Source organism: Ictidomys tridecemlineatus, chromosome 9 (assembly GCF_052094955.1).
Source record: "Ictidomys tridecemlineatus isolate mIctTri1 chromosome 9, mIctTri1.hap1, whole genome shotgun sequence".
NCBI classification, from domain to species: Eukaryota; Metazoa; Chordata; class Mammalia; order Rodentia; family Sciuridae; genus Ictidomys; species Ictidomys tridecemlineatus.
In genome coordinates, this window is record NC_135485.1 from 4,720,668 (window position 1) to 4,737,679 (window position 17,012).

Consider the following 17,012-nt stretch of genomic DNA (forward strand, 5'->3'; position numbering starts at 1 on the left):
ATCTGCTCCTCCAGGTGGCCTGGCCTGGCTGGTGTTCTGCCAGAGTGGCCGTGCTGTGCTCCTATATTTCAGAGCTCCAGACTGGGGACGTCAGACTGGGTGGAGCAGGGGCCGGGGTGAGCTAGAGCAGGGGCCGGGGTGAGCTAGAGCAGGGGCCCGGGTGTGCTGGGGGACCCTCCGTTGTCCCAGGCTTGCTGATACTCCTCAGGGTGCCTGTTGCCTTTAATGCTCACACTCAGGCCGTGAAATGCAGATGTAGTGTTTTGGGGATATTTTTAAAGATTATTTTTGTTGTTGTAGTTGGACACAATACCTTTATTTTGTTTATTTATTTATATGTGGTGCTGAGGATCAACCCAGGGCCTCACACATGCTAGGCGAGCGCTCTTCCGCTGAGCCCCACCCCAGCCCAGGTGTAATGTTTTATATTAGGGGTTTGAGGGGCCAGGGGGGGCTGAGCACTGAGCCCAGTTGCAGGGTGGGCTGGGGCAGGGCCTGTGTCCCCCTGAGAGCCCCTGGCTGAGCACAGCCCTGCCTTCCACCCGCCTGCCGTTCCTGGGTTGGTTGAAGGGATCAGAGGAGAAGTGGGCCTCCAGAGGGACCCCGGCTGGCTCTCATAATCCTGGCTCTGCCGTTTCCCTACGTCTCCCTGTGGGCTCCCTTTCAGCCTGCCATCGCTGACCCCAGGGTAGGAGCCCCCTGGGACACTGTAACTCAGTGATGCAGGCCGGTGACTTAAACAACAGGAACTCACAGTGTGGAGCCTGGAAGCCCTGGTCAGTGCCTGCAGGGATGGTCCCTCCTGGGCCTCCCTCCCTGCTGGCCTGGGGCCTCCTTCTCACTGTCCTCAGATGGCCTTTCTTTGTGCTGCCCCGGCGTCTCCCTCCTTATAAGGATACTGGTTCTGTTGGGTTCAGGATGCACCTTGATGACCCATTTAGGCTTAATTTTATCTCCTTGAAGCCTCATCTCCAAACAGTCACACTGGGGTTGGGGCTTTGGCGTGGTTTGGGGACAGTTCCGCCCATAACATCAGGCGGTGGTTTCTCCATGGCCTCCGGCATTTTACTGGCTGGTGATGGGGATGTGGCTGTCCCTTTGGCCTGGACTCACGGCCTCTTCCCTGGGCATCTAGAAGAGCAGAGGAGGAGACTGTCTGCAACCGACTTGGGCTGTTGGTGCAGGAAGGAGAGCGCAGGGGGCTGGGGGCACGGGAAGGTCAGACAGGATGCAGTCTTGGTAACAAGCCAGCCTGGGCTGGGGCGGAGCACATGCTGTGATGGGGGCGGGTAAAGGAAGCCAGGGTTAGTGGGTACATCGTGCCCCCTGAAGGTTCAGAGCCCCTGCCTCCCCGTCCCCTGCTCTAGTCCTGGACAGCAGCCTCCTCCCTGCCATCTTCCTTCCCCACTCTCCTAGCTCACTCTTGTGGTGTGCACGGCCAGCCCACTCCCACTTGGGAGCTGTGCACCCCAGCCCCTCCGTGGAACGCCTGTCCCTGCATTGCCAGCTCCACGTGATGTCTCCTCAGGACACCTTCCCTGCCCGGGGATGGCCTGGCTGCATTCCCCCTTCCCTGTGGCCGTGAGCTGCCATCTGTCACAGCCTCCCTCACGTGGTGTCTGTCCCTCAGCCAGGGCAGTGAGGCCTCCCCACTCTGGAGCATGGCCTGGTCCACAGTAGGTGCCCCAGAGTGCTGACGAGGAAAAGCGAAGCGAATCTGGACCCCCAGGTCAAGGTGAGGGTTGACTGGAGCCCCAGAGCAGCCATGCAGTGTGGTCGGGTAAGTCCAGAGCAGGAGGTCTTCTGCTGCACTGCTGCTGAGATCAGAGGAAGCAGCCCAGGCTGGGGCCCCTTGGCCTCCCGGGCTCCAAGGCCTGAGGGCAAAGTCACCAGGCAGCTGCTGATGGGGTGGCCATTTCCATGGCCACCTGCTGCGTGAGGTTGGAGCTGGTCACTTGTGCTTCTATCCTTTTGGGGACCTGTGGAGCCCAGTGGTCATGGGCTGAGCTGCGTTTCTTGAGTGCTTGCTGTATGCAGGAGCACCTGGAGCCTCAGGACTTTGGCTGGCCAGGCTGCTCGGGAAACAGGCAGTTCTGTAAATTCAGTATCTGTCCAGTTCTCTGACTCAGAACCCTATTTTGCTTGCACCCCAGTGCTAAAGGCCTCTCTGAGCTTTGGTATTCCTCTTCTTGCTCTGTGAAGCAGAGCAGGTGACCTCGACTGAGTGCCTTGCAGGACTTAGGGGGTCCTTTCTAGCATGCAGCCTACTGGCTGAGAAGAGTAGGGCTGGAGTGGCCTGTACTGACCCCAGGCAGGCAGAGGCTCAGTTTTTGTTTACTTTAGTAAACACCAAGAGTCCTTCTGTTTGGGACCCTTGGCCGAGTTTTCCAAGAGCCATTCAGCTATTAGGGTGCAGTGAGCTGTGATTCATGGAGGATTCTGCCTGGTTCACCGAGCTTGGTGATTCAGAGGCTGGTCACGCAGGGTTTCCTCCTGACACAGCGGTGGCACATCTGAGGCTAGCTGAGCTTCCTCTGTCCTCTTCTGGGCTTGTTGCTGGTGTGCGCCATTGACTGCGTCTTCCTCCTGATTCACCGGCTCCCCGCCAGTTCAGTCCCCATCTGAAGGGGATGTGCTGCTCCTGTGTCCGGGAGGCAGTCAGCCTGGGGGCAGGTCCTGTTCTTAGACTTGGGGCCTCCCAGGCCCACCTGGACTTGCTGTGTGACCTTGGACCAGTCTAGGTGCCTGTCTCAGATCTGCGCCCCCTTTGGCCCAGTGGACCTCCTCCCTTGTGGGGCTGTTGGTGGGAGACTGGAGAGGTTGGTGGAGGTACGACAGGGCCCCTCACTGGGACCCTGGCGTGGTGACTGAGTCACAGGTGCCATTCACATCGAGCTGTCTCTGGGGCAGTGGCGTGTAGGACTGAGCCTCAGGTCTGCTGTCCCTGCCGACTCACTGAGTGGCCCTGCACCTTTGCAGGGTTAGCACTGGGTACATTACCTGTCTTCTTTAGAAGTTAGCTGGGAGCCCAGGTGACATCATGTTGAGTGCTTGGAGGAGTCTCCGCTCCCCAGCGGGCCTCCAGGAAGGGCAACCGCTCTTTGTTAGGGTCAGTGTCCTCCAGAGGCCCTTCCCTTCAGCTCCTGGCACCAGCCCACGTGTTTGGAGAGGGTGGCAGAAGGACCCAGAGTTTCCATGACCTCAAGCCAGCTGTGCAGGGGAGGGGCGGTGGTGGGGGCGGCGCCAGCTGTGGTGGAGCTGGTGGGACAGTTTCCTGGGGGCTCCCCTTGAGCCTGGCTTTGTGCTTTGCTGGGCTCTTTCCAGCTCAGGGAGATCAGGATGTGCCCAGCTCAGCAAGCAGCCGTGGCTGGAGCCCTCTCTCTGCCCCGCTGGCCTGGACCAGCCTTGCCCAGGCTCCTGTAGGGCCAGGGCTGCTGCTTCTGCCCAGGAGGTGAATTCTGTTCTGGGCTTGATCCTTGGTCACTGCAGCAGTATTTTCTTAAGCCTTTATTACTGGTGTTTTTATGTGATGGCCTTACCCCAAGAGTTCAGAATACCTGGATTTTATTTTTGCAAATAAAAATTCAGATCTCAGATCACAGCCAGGTGGTAGCTTTGGAAGCTGTGGAGTCCCTGGCCTGGTTCTGGCTCAGAATCTGCTGGTGCCCTGGCATCTCCTTTCTCTGGTTCCAACAAATAGAACAGGCATCACTGGGTGTCATGTAAGTCTCCGCAGGGCTCGAGGGGCTCACGGGACCAGGCCCCTGATTGTCTGGGACCTTCCTCCTGCAGGAAGTCTCAGGGCTCAGCAGGGAAGAGAAGTGACCTCAGCCTGTCTGGAAACACTGGCTTCCCCCGCCAGATTCCCTCGCGGTGGTGTTAAGGTGACCTCAGTTTTGTCTTACGTGCCCGGGGGCTTGAGTAGCTTTCCTGAGGCCTTGCTCCTCCAGTTCTGCTGAAATGAGAAGCCAGGGGCCATGTGCTTGGCCACTCTGGCCACTGTGAAAGGCCCCGGATGGGCGGCTTCAACAACAGGAATCTGTTTCTCACAAATAATCGAGAGGCTGCGAGTCTAAGTGTTGGCAGGGCTGGCTCCTCCTGAGGGCTCTCCTTGGCCTGCAAATGGCGTGTCTCCCTGCGTCCTTAGGCAGTCGTGTGTGTCTGTGTCCAGATCTCCTAGGGACACCAGATGGATTGGATTAGGGCTCACTCCAATGTCCTCATTTTACTTAATCACCTCTGCAAGGGTCCTGTCTCCAAGTACAGTCAGTCACTCTCTGAGTTGCTGGGGCTGGGGCTTCCTGTGGATTCGGGGGATGCAGCTCAGCCCCCGTCAGTGTCCCTGAAAGCTCATAAGCCAAGGGGACTTTTCCCAGCCTTGCTAGGTGATGCTCCACTCTGTGCCCCCATTGCCAAAAGCCAACCACCCCCCTGAGAGTCTGGCTGTTCAGACAGCCCAGCATCCCGTGATGGGGAGGCTGCTCTGCCTGGTTGGACCCAGTCCTCCATCCCCCTGAGAAGCCTTCCTGGAGAACCAGCCAGGTGAAGCAGCTCCCTGTGCCCCCGGCCCTCTGCCCTCCCGGATTCCAACAAGGTGCTTACGTTGAGTGTGCACCCCAGGAGGGCAGGCCCTGCCTGAGTGCCCTCCACCCACCTGCGGCCCTGGGTGACCTGGCTCAGGCGTGTTTACTTAGTGGGCCTGAAGCTGCTAAGCTGACTGCCCAGTTGCTTTTAAGAACCAGGTCCCCTCTGTTGTTTGTCTCCAGGCAAATAGGAGAGAACCTGATTGTTCCCGGTGGAGTGAAGACCATCGAGGCCAACGGGCGGATGGTCATTCCCGGAGGGATCGATGTCAACACCTATCTGCAGAAGCCCTGCCAGGGGATGACGGCCGCCGATGACTTCTTCCAGGGCACCAGAGCAGCGCTGGTGGGCGGGACCACGATGATCAGTGAGTTGCAGGCCCTGTCCCCCGAGTGCGCCTGGGGGTTCTCCATCACCATGGGCAGCAGCACCCTGGGGCCCAGTGCAGACCAGTCACTGAGCTCAGGGCCGTTTCATCTCCTTCTCACTGTGGTCCCCCAGTGCAGCTCAGTGTCTACAAAGCAATACAGTCAGTAAAGCTTTCCGAACCCATTTTGGAATGTATTGAAATAAAATCACTGGCACATCCTGGTTATTATCATTGCCTAGGCTGAGATTGAAGTTGGCGCTTAGATGCTTAGAAGATAAACGGATTTAAAGGTATCACATAAAGAATGATATCCCGAAGTGTGAGGATGGCCAGAGTTTTGGAAACCGTGACATGGGTGTTATAATGATGGAGGATGGAGGCTCGGAGAGTTGAGGTAATTTGCCCAAGTTTACATAGTGAGGAAGTGGGCGTGTCGATCAGTATTGATGCAAATAATGCTGTGATAGTGCTGCGTAACAGTCTGCGTATCAAATGTTTTCCATTGCCATAGCAAGATACCCCGGGTTAGGTACTTTATAAAGAAAAGAGGCTTGTGTAGCCCACAGTGTGGGAGGCTGAAAATCTGAGATTGGGTGGGCCTCTTGATTCAGTCTCTGGTGAGGGTCCCCCTGGTTGAGTGGAGCAATGGCTAGCATCGATTCCTTCTGAGCATGTGCCTCCAGTGGCCTAGTCACCTTCCAGCAGTCCCCACCTCTTAGAGGTCCTGACACTTCCCAACACGGCCACCCTGAGATCCGAGCTTCCAACACACAGACCCTTGGGGACATAGGCAGGCCATCTCCAAACCACAGCAGCCCCGGAGTCTTGAGCACCACCCTTCCCGTGACCGTCGGCGGTGTGCACGAGGGTCTGGCAGAGACTCGCCTCCCTCCTGCCCCCTTGTCTCTTTGCTCACACCCCAGTGTCGCCCATGTTCTGTGACTGATGTGAGCCACGTGGCCAAGCCCAGTCCCTGGGAGTACCCTCTGCCCTCAGTGAACCACGGTGGGCGTGGAGACTCAGGGACAGATGGTACCGCCTGGCCTCCGTGGCCTATGTGGGGAGCCGGGCTCCTCCTCTGTGCCCCTGGCAGCCTGGTTTTGTTCTGTTTTGCTTGAGAAGCTGCCTCTGCTGGGGTCCCACCTTGGGAAATGACTAAGCAGGCGGCAGGGGATTAGACGTGTTCTTTGAACTGTCACTCTGTGCGATTGCCTGGCTGTCCTGAACTGGCTGGACCCTGCCGTCTCCTCTCTCCCAGGTGACCCTTGGCAGCACCCTCCATGGCTGCACTAGCCACAGGGGAGGGCAGCCTCAGGGCACAGACCAGCAAAGTCCTGATCCCTTTCCAACAGGTGGCACTTGCACCTGCTGGGGGACAGTGGGAGGAGCCAGGCCTTGGCTCTGGACAGGCTTGGACTTGTTGCCCCCCGCTGTAGGAGTGAGGCCTGTCCTCAGCCTGGTTTGCAGCATGGGCCTCATGATTGAACCCCTGAGAGTGTTGGGGAGACGTAGGTGAGATCCTGTAGTACAGTGCACAGCCCTGGGCTAGGGGCCAGGATCCCTGGGTCCCCCTTGCTGTTCCCCCATCGCCTACTGTGACATCCTGGGGGAGCCCTGAATCTGGGGTCCTCCCCCGACACCCTCAAAGGCCGTTTGCTGTGTGCTCCAAGGGCCTCGAGTGTGCCCAAGGACTGTGAAGACACAGAGGACCATAGGGGACGGGCGGGCTCCCAGCCCCTCCCTGTTTCTCAGCAGATGCTCATGGGAGGCGCAGAAGGCCAGGCTGTGGGGCGGATGGACAGCGCAGGACCAAGGCTTGTCCTCCAGAGGTTTGCCCTCTCAGGAACCCCTGCTCAGCCACATGGGACTGTTAATGGTAACTAGGCTGCGACAAAAAGGGACATAGAACCTGAACGGGGCTGGGGCTCCGAGAAGGCTGCCCTGAAGAGGCCACATCCCGGCCAGGGTCTGAAGATGGCGGAGTTGATGGGGGGCGGGAGGGGAGCAGATGGCTGGGAGGAGGAAGGGTGCACAGAGTCCTAGGGGACACAGCTCTCGCAGTGGAGACAGGGAAGGCCCTCTGCACCCCGCAGAGACGGAGGGACAGAATTGCAAGGAAGACCTGAGGAGGGACGGGGACAGTGCTGAGCCTCGTGGGAGAATTTTGTGCGGTTACATCTGCAGCTGTGGAAGGATCCCGCGGGCAGTGGTGTGATCAGATTGGCCGGGAGGTGCCCGCAGCAGTGTGCCGATACACAAGGGTGGGTTGGCCGAGGTGGTGGACGGCAGTGAGCTGGTCCAGAGACACGTGGGCAGCGTCAGCAGTATCATAATGGGTGGACATGGGGATGGGAGGGAGGGAGGTGGCGGGACGAGCCCTCACCCTGTGGCCGTAGGACCGTGAGATGCTACATCCCTGTGTCGTCCACAGCCGGGGTCGGGTGGGCGGCCCTGCAGGAGGTCTGGGGCACTTTGGTTTTGAGTCACCCTGTTGGGTGGCCAGGGCACAGCGGGCACAGAGCTCTGCAGCTCCGAGGCAGAGGAGTTTGCGTGAGGGGTGCGTGGAGAGGTTTTGGGACCAGCCTCGGGGTGTGATCACTAAGGCGTGAGCAGAGGGGAGTCTGAGGAGATGGGGAAGAAACCCAGAGACGCAGAGGAGAGGCCAGGAAGAGCAGAGGTTGTGCCAGCGTGGGGACAGAGAAGAGTGAGCTGAGGAAGAAGGGACGGCGCTCCGTGACCCGAGGACAGGGAGGCTCGGGGTTCCCTCAGGCCTGGGTCGCGGAGGCCCAACCAGCAGCTGATGCTGCGACAGGAGGGAGGCAGGAGGAGCAGAGGCTGCTCTCTGTGGCTTCTTCGTGACGTCCGGCCGGGCGAGGGGCCTGTGCAGAGAGAAGCAGGCGGTAGCCAGAGCGGCAGGCGAGGTTGAAGACACGCCTTTTTGAGCTACTTTGGGTTTTAGATGTTATTTGAAAAAGAGGGACAAGGTTGCCTTTCCTTTGCCCTTAGAGACCTTTGGCCTTGACGGTCTGGGCCAAGGCTGCCGAGTGGAGAGATCAGACCATCTGTCAGGTCTCCGAGGGAGGCTCCTCCTACCTCTGGCCAGTTATGGGACCTTGGATAAGCCCTAGGCCCCCTTTGAGCCTCAGTTTTTCCTTCCTCCCTTCCTTCCTTCTGGGGATTGAACCCAAGGTGCTTTACCACTGAGCCGCATCCTATTTTCTATTTTCTTATTTTGAGACAGGGTCTTGCTAAGTTGCCTAGGATCTTGCTAAGTAGCTGAGGCTGGTCTTGAACTTGCAATTCTCCTGCCTCAGCCTCCTGAGTCGCATGAGCCACTGCACCTGGCCCAAATGGGGCTGTTACCCTTCACTCCTTAGGATGACCGTGAGGCTTAAGCGAGGTGTTCATAAATCCTTTGTGCTGCTGTCGTGCATGTCGTGAGCATTGGATGAGTGGTGATGGCGGTGGTGGTCATGATGGTGGTGCAGCCTGAAGGTGGGGGTGAAGATGCCACTGGTAATAGTTTGCAATGATGGTGACAGTGGCAGCACTGACCATAATGAGGATGGGACAATAAGCATGGAGATGGGGTGGCATTGATGGAGATGATGGGGGTGATGGAGGTGATGGTGGTCATAGTAACAGTGGTGGGGTGAAGCTGAGAGGGTGGTGGGGGTGATGGAGGTGATGGTGGTCATGGTAACAATGGTGAGGTGATGCTGATGGGGCGGTGGGGGTGATGGAGGTGATGGTAGTTATGGTAACAGTGGTGAGGTGATGGTGGTGGGGTGATGGGGGTGATGGTGGTCATGGTAACAATGGTGGGGTGGCATTGATGGGGTGGTGGGGGTGATGGAGGTGATGGTGGTCATGGTAACTAACAGTGGTAAGGTGATGCTGATGGGGCGGTGGGGGTGATGGAGGTGAGGGTAGTTATGGTAACAGTGGTGAGGTGATGCTGATGGGGCAGTGGGGGTGATGGAGGTGATGGTAGTTATGGTAACAGTGGTGAGGTGATGCTGATGGGGTGGAGGGGGTGATGGGGGTGATGATGGTCATGGTAACAGTGGTGGGGTGATGCTGATGGGTTGATGGGATGATGGAGGTGATGGTAGTTATGGTAACAGTGGTGGGGTGATGCTGATGGGGTGGTGGGGGCTTTGGGGGTGATGATGGTCATGGTAACAGTGGTGGGGTGATGCTGATGGGTTGATGGGGTGATGGAGGTGATGGTAGTTATGGTAACAGTGGTGAGGTGATGCTGATGGGGTGGTGGGGTGATGGGGGTGATGATGGTCATGGTAACAATGATGGGGTGGCATTGATGGGGTGATGGGGTTGATGGAGGTGATGGTGGTCATGGTAACAGTGGTGGGGTGATGCTGATGGGTTGATGGGGTGATGGGGGTGATGGTAGTTATGGTAACAGTGGTGAGGTGATGCTGATGGGGTGGTGGGGGTGATGGGGGTGATGATGGTCATGGTAACAGTGGTGGGGTGATGCTGATGGGTTGATGGGGTGATGGAGGTGGTGGTGGTCATGGTAACAGTAGTGGGGTGATGCTGATGGGGTGGTGGTAGTCATGGTAACAGTGGTGGGGTGATGCTGATGGGGTGTGGGGTGGTGAAGGAGGTGATGCAGATGGGAGAATGTGGGTCCTAAGCATCGTGACAACTTTTCTCTGTCCCAGTCGACCATGTTGTTCCTGAACCCGGATCCAGCCTGCTGACTTCCTTTGAGAAGTGGCATGAAGCGGCCGACACCAAGTCCTGCTGTGACTACTCCCTCCATGTGGACATCACAAGCTGGTACGATGGTATTCGGGAGGAGCTGGAGGTGCTGGTACAGGACAAAGGTCAGTTAAAGCCCCAGAACGGGGCTTTGGAATCCCTGGTTTCTTGGTGGATCCAGGGGAAACGTGGAGCTAAAACCCTTTCTCCACATCTGCTGTGACTCCGGTCATGAACTGCACGCTGCCTCCGGGACAGTGGGCAGGCTGTCCCCAGGCCCAGTTTCTGTGGCTTGGCAGGCAAGGGCCATGACCCATCCTGGGTGCCACCCCTGCACTACGACCTGGCACTACTGGGCCTTTGCTCGAGCTGTTCCCCTGCAGGGGGTGTCCTTGTCTCTGCCTGTAACATGCCCCTCTCCTTCCTGCCCCAGCTCCGCAATCACCTCCCCACGTCTCCATCAGAACTGCTGCCTTCCTCCAAAGCGGGTCCCTGGGTCTCCTGGGGGCACATTTTCTGCTGTTGGATTGGGGGATGTTGGTTTTCTTTCTGGCTCTTCTGAGACCCCTGAGCTCTGCGAGGTGCTGCGTGTGTGTCCCCGTGGCTCCCTCCCTGCTCAGCAGGGTCCAGGGTATGGGGGGAGGCAGGTTGCACAGACAGGAAGTGAGGAGCCAGCAGAGGAGAGCCCAGCCTGGAGGGGAGAGCCCAGCCTGGAGGGGGCAGCCCGGGTGGAGGGGCTTCGAGGAGTGTGGAGGGGTGCGCCATGTGTTCTCACGAAGGCACGGTCCCCTCAGCCTGTCGACCAGGGGAAGTCGGGAGGAGGAAAGCGGCCCGCAGCTTCCCAGCGTTCCTTGCCTGCTCCAGCCTTGGTCTTGGGGTCTCTCTCTCCTTCTCACGTGGGGTCTTAGGAGCAGAGCTGCTCTGCATCAGCGACTTTCTAATGACCCTCATGAGGAACGCAGTGACTGCTTTGCTCAGCTACTTTCTTTAGATTGGGTTTATTATGGATTGTGTTACGGTGAACGTCTTCATTTCTCAGCATGTATTTGCATTTCTAAGTATTTTCTTGGATTCCTAGAAGTGGAAATCACAAAGTCAAAGGTCTTGTCACCTTTCAGATCATGACCCTTCTGGCCAGGTGGACCACCTGTGTGCCCACCCGCACTCCCCTGGCCCCGCGGGGTGTCTGCGGAGTCCCTGCCGGTGGCTGCAGGGCGTGGCTGCTGAGGTCTTCCGCACACTCTTTTGTCTCATTTGTCTCTCTGTGTAGTTTTCTGTGTGTGAGACCCCTCGGGTCCGTCTATGATGCCATGTGACCTTCTGTCCAGAGGGTGTTGTCCCTCCCTGTGGTTGCTGTGACCCCCGTGGTGACCATGCAGAATCGAAATCCCAGCACGTTTACGGGTCCTGTCTTGCTCTCCCACCTAACCTGAGCAGTTTCCCACATCTCCCCGTGGACTTCACCACGCCAGCTTCTACTGCCTGGCCGTGGGGCGGGATCCCGGGGGCACGTCCCTGTGGGGTACGGTGCCACGCTCCACGCGGGCAGGGACATCTGTTGGGCTCCTGGTATTTGTGGTGTTGCCCTCTGGAGGGCAGAGAGGCGTTTTCTTCCCCTGGGTGGTGCCCTCAAGGAGGAGCCCTGACGGGTCCCCAGGTGCCCTCCAGGTGTGTGAGGGGCTCAGAGTATTGCAGTGCTTTCTGTAGATCTCGTCTCAGCATTCGTACTTGTTCATCGAAACAACGTGGAAGGGTCTAAAATTAAAAGTGATAATTTGGAATTTGACTTTCTATATTTATAGAGAGAGATACAAAGAGTTTGAATTACGCATATACTACTTGCATATGTATAGACACTGTATATATAGTTTTTATATAAACGGAACTCTAATAGGCATTATATTCTGCACTATGTGTTTTTTTTCTTACTCAATAAAATATGGAGAGCCAGCCCCCACCACTCAGGACCTGTCTCACCTGGGCCACTCATTCAAGTGTCCCACTTCCCCTGTGAGTACATGGAGGCAATTAAAAGGTGGTTTTGAAGGTGAAATAAGAGGACATGTGACAGGTGCCTAGATTGGCTGGCCCAGGTAGGGGCTTTGTGTCATGCATGGGTCGTGACTTTCACTGTCATTCCGGGCAGTGTGTGTTTCTCTAGACCTCCAGGGTGTCCATGTTAAGGAGGAGCATATTGGTCTGCTGCCTCTTGGTGAATTTAGAAAACTTGTGTCTTCAGGGCTCTGAGGACAGGAAACACTGAGGCTGAGGTGAGTCTGCAGCACAGGAGTATGTATGAGTTTTGTTTTGCTACTACAACAAAGCCACACACTTTAAACAACACACAGGTGTGATCTTACAGTTTTGGAGGTCTTCCAGGACTGACGCCAAGGTGGGGGCAGGGCTGCTGCGTTCCTTCATACAGCATCACCAACCACGGGCCCCCCAAAAATCAGGATTGGGAGGATTTTTGCCCTCTCCGGCTCTGTCAGGAAGCCCAGTTCCCATGTCCACCACCTCACCTGCTCAGCAGTCACGAGCTATCCCCTTGGCAACTCTACAGTACATAAGACATTATCCACTATGGTCCCACGCTGGGTGACAGACCTCCAGAATGGATGCCTCCTGTCTGAGGTTCTGTGTCCTTTGACCAAAATCTCACCATTTTACCCCAGTTCCTGGCAACTGCTGTTCTCTGTAACTGCTGCAAGGTCACCTGAGGGTGTGGTCTGTGGGCTTGTCTCTCTGTGCCTGGTTTACCTCATCTAACACGTGACCTCTAGTTCCATCCATGTGTCCAGAGGCCAGGGTTTCCCTTTCCGTCAAGGCTGAACGGCGTACTGCTGTGTGTCTGAGCTGTGTCTGTGTCACTCTGCTCTTTCCCCTGAAGTCAAAGTGCCTGACCCAACAAGTTAGAGGAGGAGAAGGTCCCTCGGGCTCGCAGTGTCAAGGCTCAGTCCATGGCTGGCTGACTCCATTCCTCTGGGTGAGGTGAGGCGAACATCACGGTGGAAGGGCGTGGTGCAGCAAAGCTGCTCAGCTCAGGGCAGCCAAGAACTGGAGAGGGACAGGGATCCAGGCACATAATATGATCCCCGTGGACATGCCCCAGTGACCTACTTTCTCCAGCCACACTTCACCTGCCTACAGTTACCACTCACAAGTCCATTCAGATGATTAATCCACTAAATGGATTAATCCACTGGTGAGGCAGCTTTCATAACCTAATCATTTCAGCCGCATTCCTGCATTGCCCAACACCTGAGCTTTTGGGAGACACCTCACCTCCAGACCACAGCGGATCCACAGGTAATGAAAGGCAGCAACTGTTCATTTGCTCCCACTCCATGGGTGGGCACATTGGTCGGGGCTCAGTTGGACAGTTCTGCTGTTCACACCTGTCTTGTTTGTGCCTCGGCCTCTGCTGGGGCAGCTGGGCCAGTGGCGAGTCCTTGTGGCCTGTGCCAGGAACTCGTGAAGTGGGTCAGAGCGAGTCGTGCGGCCACCCAGTTCTAGGTGGGAGGTAGATCTGACTCTCGATGGGCGTTGCCGTGAAAGCTCTGTGAGTTTCCAAGACATGACAGACTGGGCGTCCCGGCCTGGCAGGATCATTGATGTCGTTGCCCATTGCCCATCATTCCCACTAGAAGGCGAACAGGCCCAGCCTGCCGGTCCACAGGAGTGTCTAGCTCTAGTGTGCACACAGAGGTACTCAGTAATGATGTGCTGAGTGAGAACATAAGCACTCTGTGGAGAAGGCTCTGGGACCCCTGGGGGGCGCTCCTGCTTCTCCTCTTGATGCACGTGATCTTGTCAAAAGCTGTGGGAAGACCTTGGGAGGGAGACTGGGTCCTGCTGGAGAGTCCCGTTTGTCCAGAGACGTCAGCCGCCCTCTGTGTGGACGACAGCAGGTCCTCCTGGAGCTGCGCTGGGCCCCTGGAGCAGGTTCGCCTCAGTGCTGGAGACGGGCCCAGGACCCTGTGCCGAGACCTCTCCTCCATGAGCCAGCTGTCCCTTCCTGTCCCCTGGACCTCTCTTGGCTTGGTCCCTGCTTTGTCTCCAGGTTAGAGGTCATCAGGTGTCCTTTGAGTCCCTTGGACTCAGTCCCTCCTGGCTCAGCCTAGCGTCTGCCAGGTGCCCAGCCCTGGATGTGATTCAGGGTCCCATCGCATGAAGGTGGCTGTTGCCAGGGTTACTGTGTGGCTGGGGGAGGAGGAAAGGAGAACTGGAGGGCAGGTGAGCGAGCTGACCGCCCGGAGGAGCTCCGGCTGCCTCGGAGCTGAGCCCACACGGAGCCTGGAGCAGAGCTGGCGTTGGCGGAGTCTGGAGGTTTGCTTGAGGACTGAATCTTTTCTTTATTCGCCAGGCATGAGCTTTCTCCTTAAACTGTCCAAAAATAACAGCTTGCTTTTGGATTTTGTTTTTTGGCTCCTTTGCTTTTGTTTTGGTCTTTTTTAATAGAATAGATAGAGGAAACACGTGACTTTACGAATTGCTCCGAGCTCACCCGCCCAGACAAGTGGGGCTCTGCCAGCCGTCCCATAGGCTCTTTCCTTCCTGTTGCAGTGACGTCTCCTTCCCCCCAAAGTTACCACTGTCTCTTGATTTTAAAAAGCTGTTGAATTCGCTGCTGGTATATTTATCATGTTGGTTCTTTGTTATTTTATTTTGAAGTATTTAGGAATTAACTAACGTGTAGGTTCCCATTTGTAACGAGTCAAACCTACCTCGACTTTTTAGTGGTAGTTTCTGCCAAAGCCAATGTCTCGGCTTGGCACCAGAGTCGCGAGCCACCACACACCTTTGTAGGTTCAAACAGCAATTCTTTATTCCAGCTCTCACACCGCCTCCACACAGGTCCAGGGGCAAACGCGTTCTGCCGTCTCCCGCACAAACCACCTACTCCACGAGGCTCTCTCCAAATCCCATTTTAATCTCACGAGAACTCAACGGGAACAAGCAGCAGGAACACCCTAATCCCAGCAATAATCTTCAACTTCCAACTTCCCTAAAACCCATTATCTTAAACTGGCAACGCCTTAAACTCAAGGAGCCGGTTACTTCCTCAAACCTGATCAGCTCTAAACCCGGATCTGCCTAGGTCCTTGAGCAAGGTCACCTCATTAAAGCATGCATGCAATGTCCCATCGAATGTCCTCTAAGCAGCATGGGGTACGCTTGGCAAGGAAATTTCAATGCGTCATTCCTACTTGGTAATGGCCCTCAGCAAGTTTCTAACCTCAGACAGCGCTGCCCTAGATCCCCGCTCTGGGAACAAGCGCCAGGGTGCAGGTGTTAATTTGGCCACAGCTTACTAATTCGTCATTTCTGCTTTACGGCGTTGCTACTTCTAATGTCTGGAGGTCTCATTCTCTCTGCCCCCTCCCCTGCCTCCCCGTCCCTTCCTTCACCTGCACACTCGGCTCCCTGTTGGCTGCCCCCACAGCGGTCCCCATGGCGGCTTCTCTCTGAGAGCGCCCGCTTTGCGGGGGATCGTGGTTCGGTGGGAGAGTTTGCTTCTTTCTCTTCGACATGCCTTTTCTCTCTTCCTTCTTGTCTTGTAACAGGTGTCAACTCCTTCCAAGTCTACATGGCGTATAAGGACCTCTACCAGATGTCCGACAGCCAGGTAGGCCCCACTCCTCTTCACCTGGCAGCTCTGGGCCACCCCAGCCTGTCACCTGGCACAGGACAGAGGAGACAGGGCTGGCAGGGAGGCAGGGGCTCAGGCTCTGCCGGTGGCACTAAGTGCATTCGCCCCTCAGGTCTTGGCTCCTTCCTGACTCTGGAGTGGAACAGGAGCCCTGGTCGATGGTTCCTCATATTGGCTCATCTCAGTGCCATTAGCCTGCAGAGCTGGGCGCACGGGCGGAGGGGCTCCGGAAATGTGCTTCCTGGAAACTCCCGGCTGGCTCTGGCTCAAGCAAGGCTGGGGACGATGGCTTCCCTCAAGCCAACCGAGATGTTGGGCACGTCACTTTGTTTCAGTTTTCTCATCCAGAAGGTGCAAAGCCTCAGCCTCAGGTCATTATGTGGGTGCCGGGAACAGAGCGGGGTGCTGCCACAAGCTGTTCGCAGGGACAGGGGACTGCTTACCAGCCACCTGGACTTCCTCACTGCGGGATCTCTTTCCTTGGTTTCCTCTCCTTTCCCTCTTCCCTGCGTTCTAGTGTGGCAGAGGGAGCCATGGACGGTAGAGCCACCATGGCCCTTGCTGTGCAGCCTGGAGCTGCTTTCCCAGCCTCTCTGGGCTTCAAGCTCATAATAGCACCTGCCTAGTGGAGGTTGTGGAGGATTGAGTGACGCAGACAGGAGAAGTGTCAGGACTGTGCCTGACGCACAGCAGCAGGACCCAGGTGTTGGGAGGTGATGGCTCCTTATTGCCCTGGAGCTAAATGGACAACAGGCTTCAAATAAGCACGTGGGGGGTTAGAAAATAACTTGCCCAGGATGCCCGGAGGCCTTTGCAGCCTGCAGAGGGTGTTCCAAAAGCTGGGAAAGTTGGTTCTGTCGTGGAAAGAGGGGCTCGTGACGCACCAGGTAGCTGATTCTCAGCTGTTTCGGCCCAACACTGGTTCCACTGAAGCCCTGGGCATGGATGGAGTCCTGTGGCCTCTGGACCAGGGTCCTCAAAAGCCCCTCGAGCCCCCAGGAGTGCCCCCCACCTGCTGTCTGCATCCAGAAGGGTGCTCCTGGGTGTTACCTGTTCATGGAGAACAGAGTTGAGATCCAGGTGTCCTGGAGAGGGAGCTTGGTGGCCTTGGTCCTCAGCAGGGCGGGCTCTTCTTGGGTAGGGAGATGTCAGGCAGGGGCAAGCCTCCTTGGTGGACTGGCACGATGCTGGCCCAGCCTCTGTTGTCTGAGTTCAGAGTTCCCTCCCTGCACGGCAGGAGCTGGAGTTTTTGAAAAGGTTCGCACATCTCCTGCGGCGCAGGCTGAGCAGGCTCAGGTACACAGTCTCCGTGAAACCAAAGAGGACTGCCCTGCACCAGCTGTCCTCAGGAGCACAGGCAGCCCCAGGGGCCAGCTGGGGGGAGGCCCAAGGCAGGAGCCAGGGGCGTCCCCAGGCCATAGCTTCTGCCTCACCCCAGCTCCTGCTTTCGGGTCTGGAAGGCGTCAGGGCCAAGGGAACGCCTGTCCTCCAGTGGGGAGTGGAGCACCCCTGCTGCCTGGACCACTGTGCACGCGGTGCTCCCTTCTCACACCCACCCCTCGTGTCCCTCCTCAGCTCTACGAAGCCTTCACCTTCCTCAAGGGGCTGGGAGCTCTGATCTTGGTCCACGCGGAAAACGGAGACTTGATAGCTCAGGTGAGTGGTGCCAATTCT

At 57.0% G+C, this 17,012-nt stretch overlaps 1 protein-coding gene across 10 annotated transcripts in view; it reads left to right on the forward strand.

Annotated features, from left to right (window-relative positions):
- The window catches only part of LOC110597529 (dihydropyrimidinase-related protein 1), a 153,527-nt gene that overhangs the window by 114,514 nt on the left and 22,001 nt on the right, over positions 1 to 17,012 (forward strand). For all 10 annotated transcript variants that reach the window (XM_078020993.1, XM_078020992.1, XM_078020991.1 and 7 more), the window contains 4 exons: positions 4,767 to 4,951; positions 9,646 to 9,810; positions 15,253 to 15,314; positions 16,914 to 16,994. In XM_078020993.1, coding sequence (XP_077877119.1) covers positions 4,767 to 4,951; positions 9,646 to 9,810; positions 15,253 to 15,314; positions 16,914 to 16,994 — 493 coding nt within the window. The remainder of the gene's footprint in view (positions 1 to 4,766; positions 4,952 to 9,645; positions 9,811 to 15,252; positions 15,315 to 16,913; positions 16,995 to 17,012) is intronic.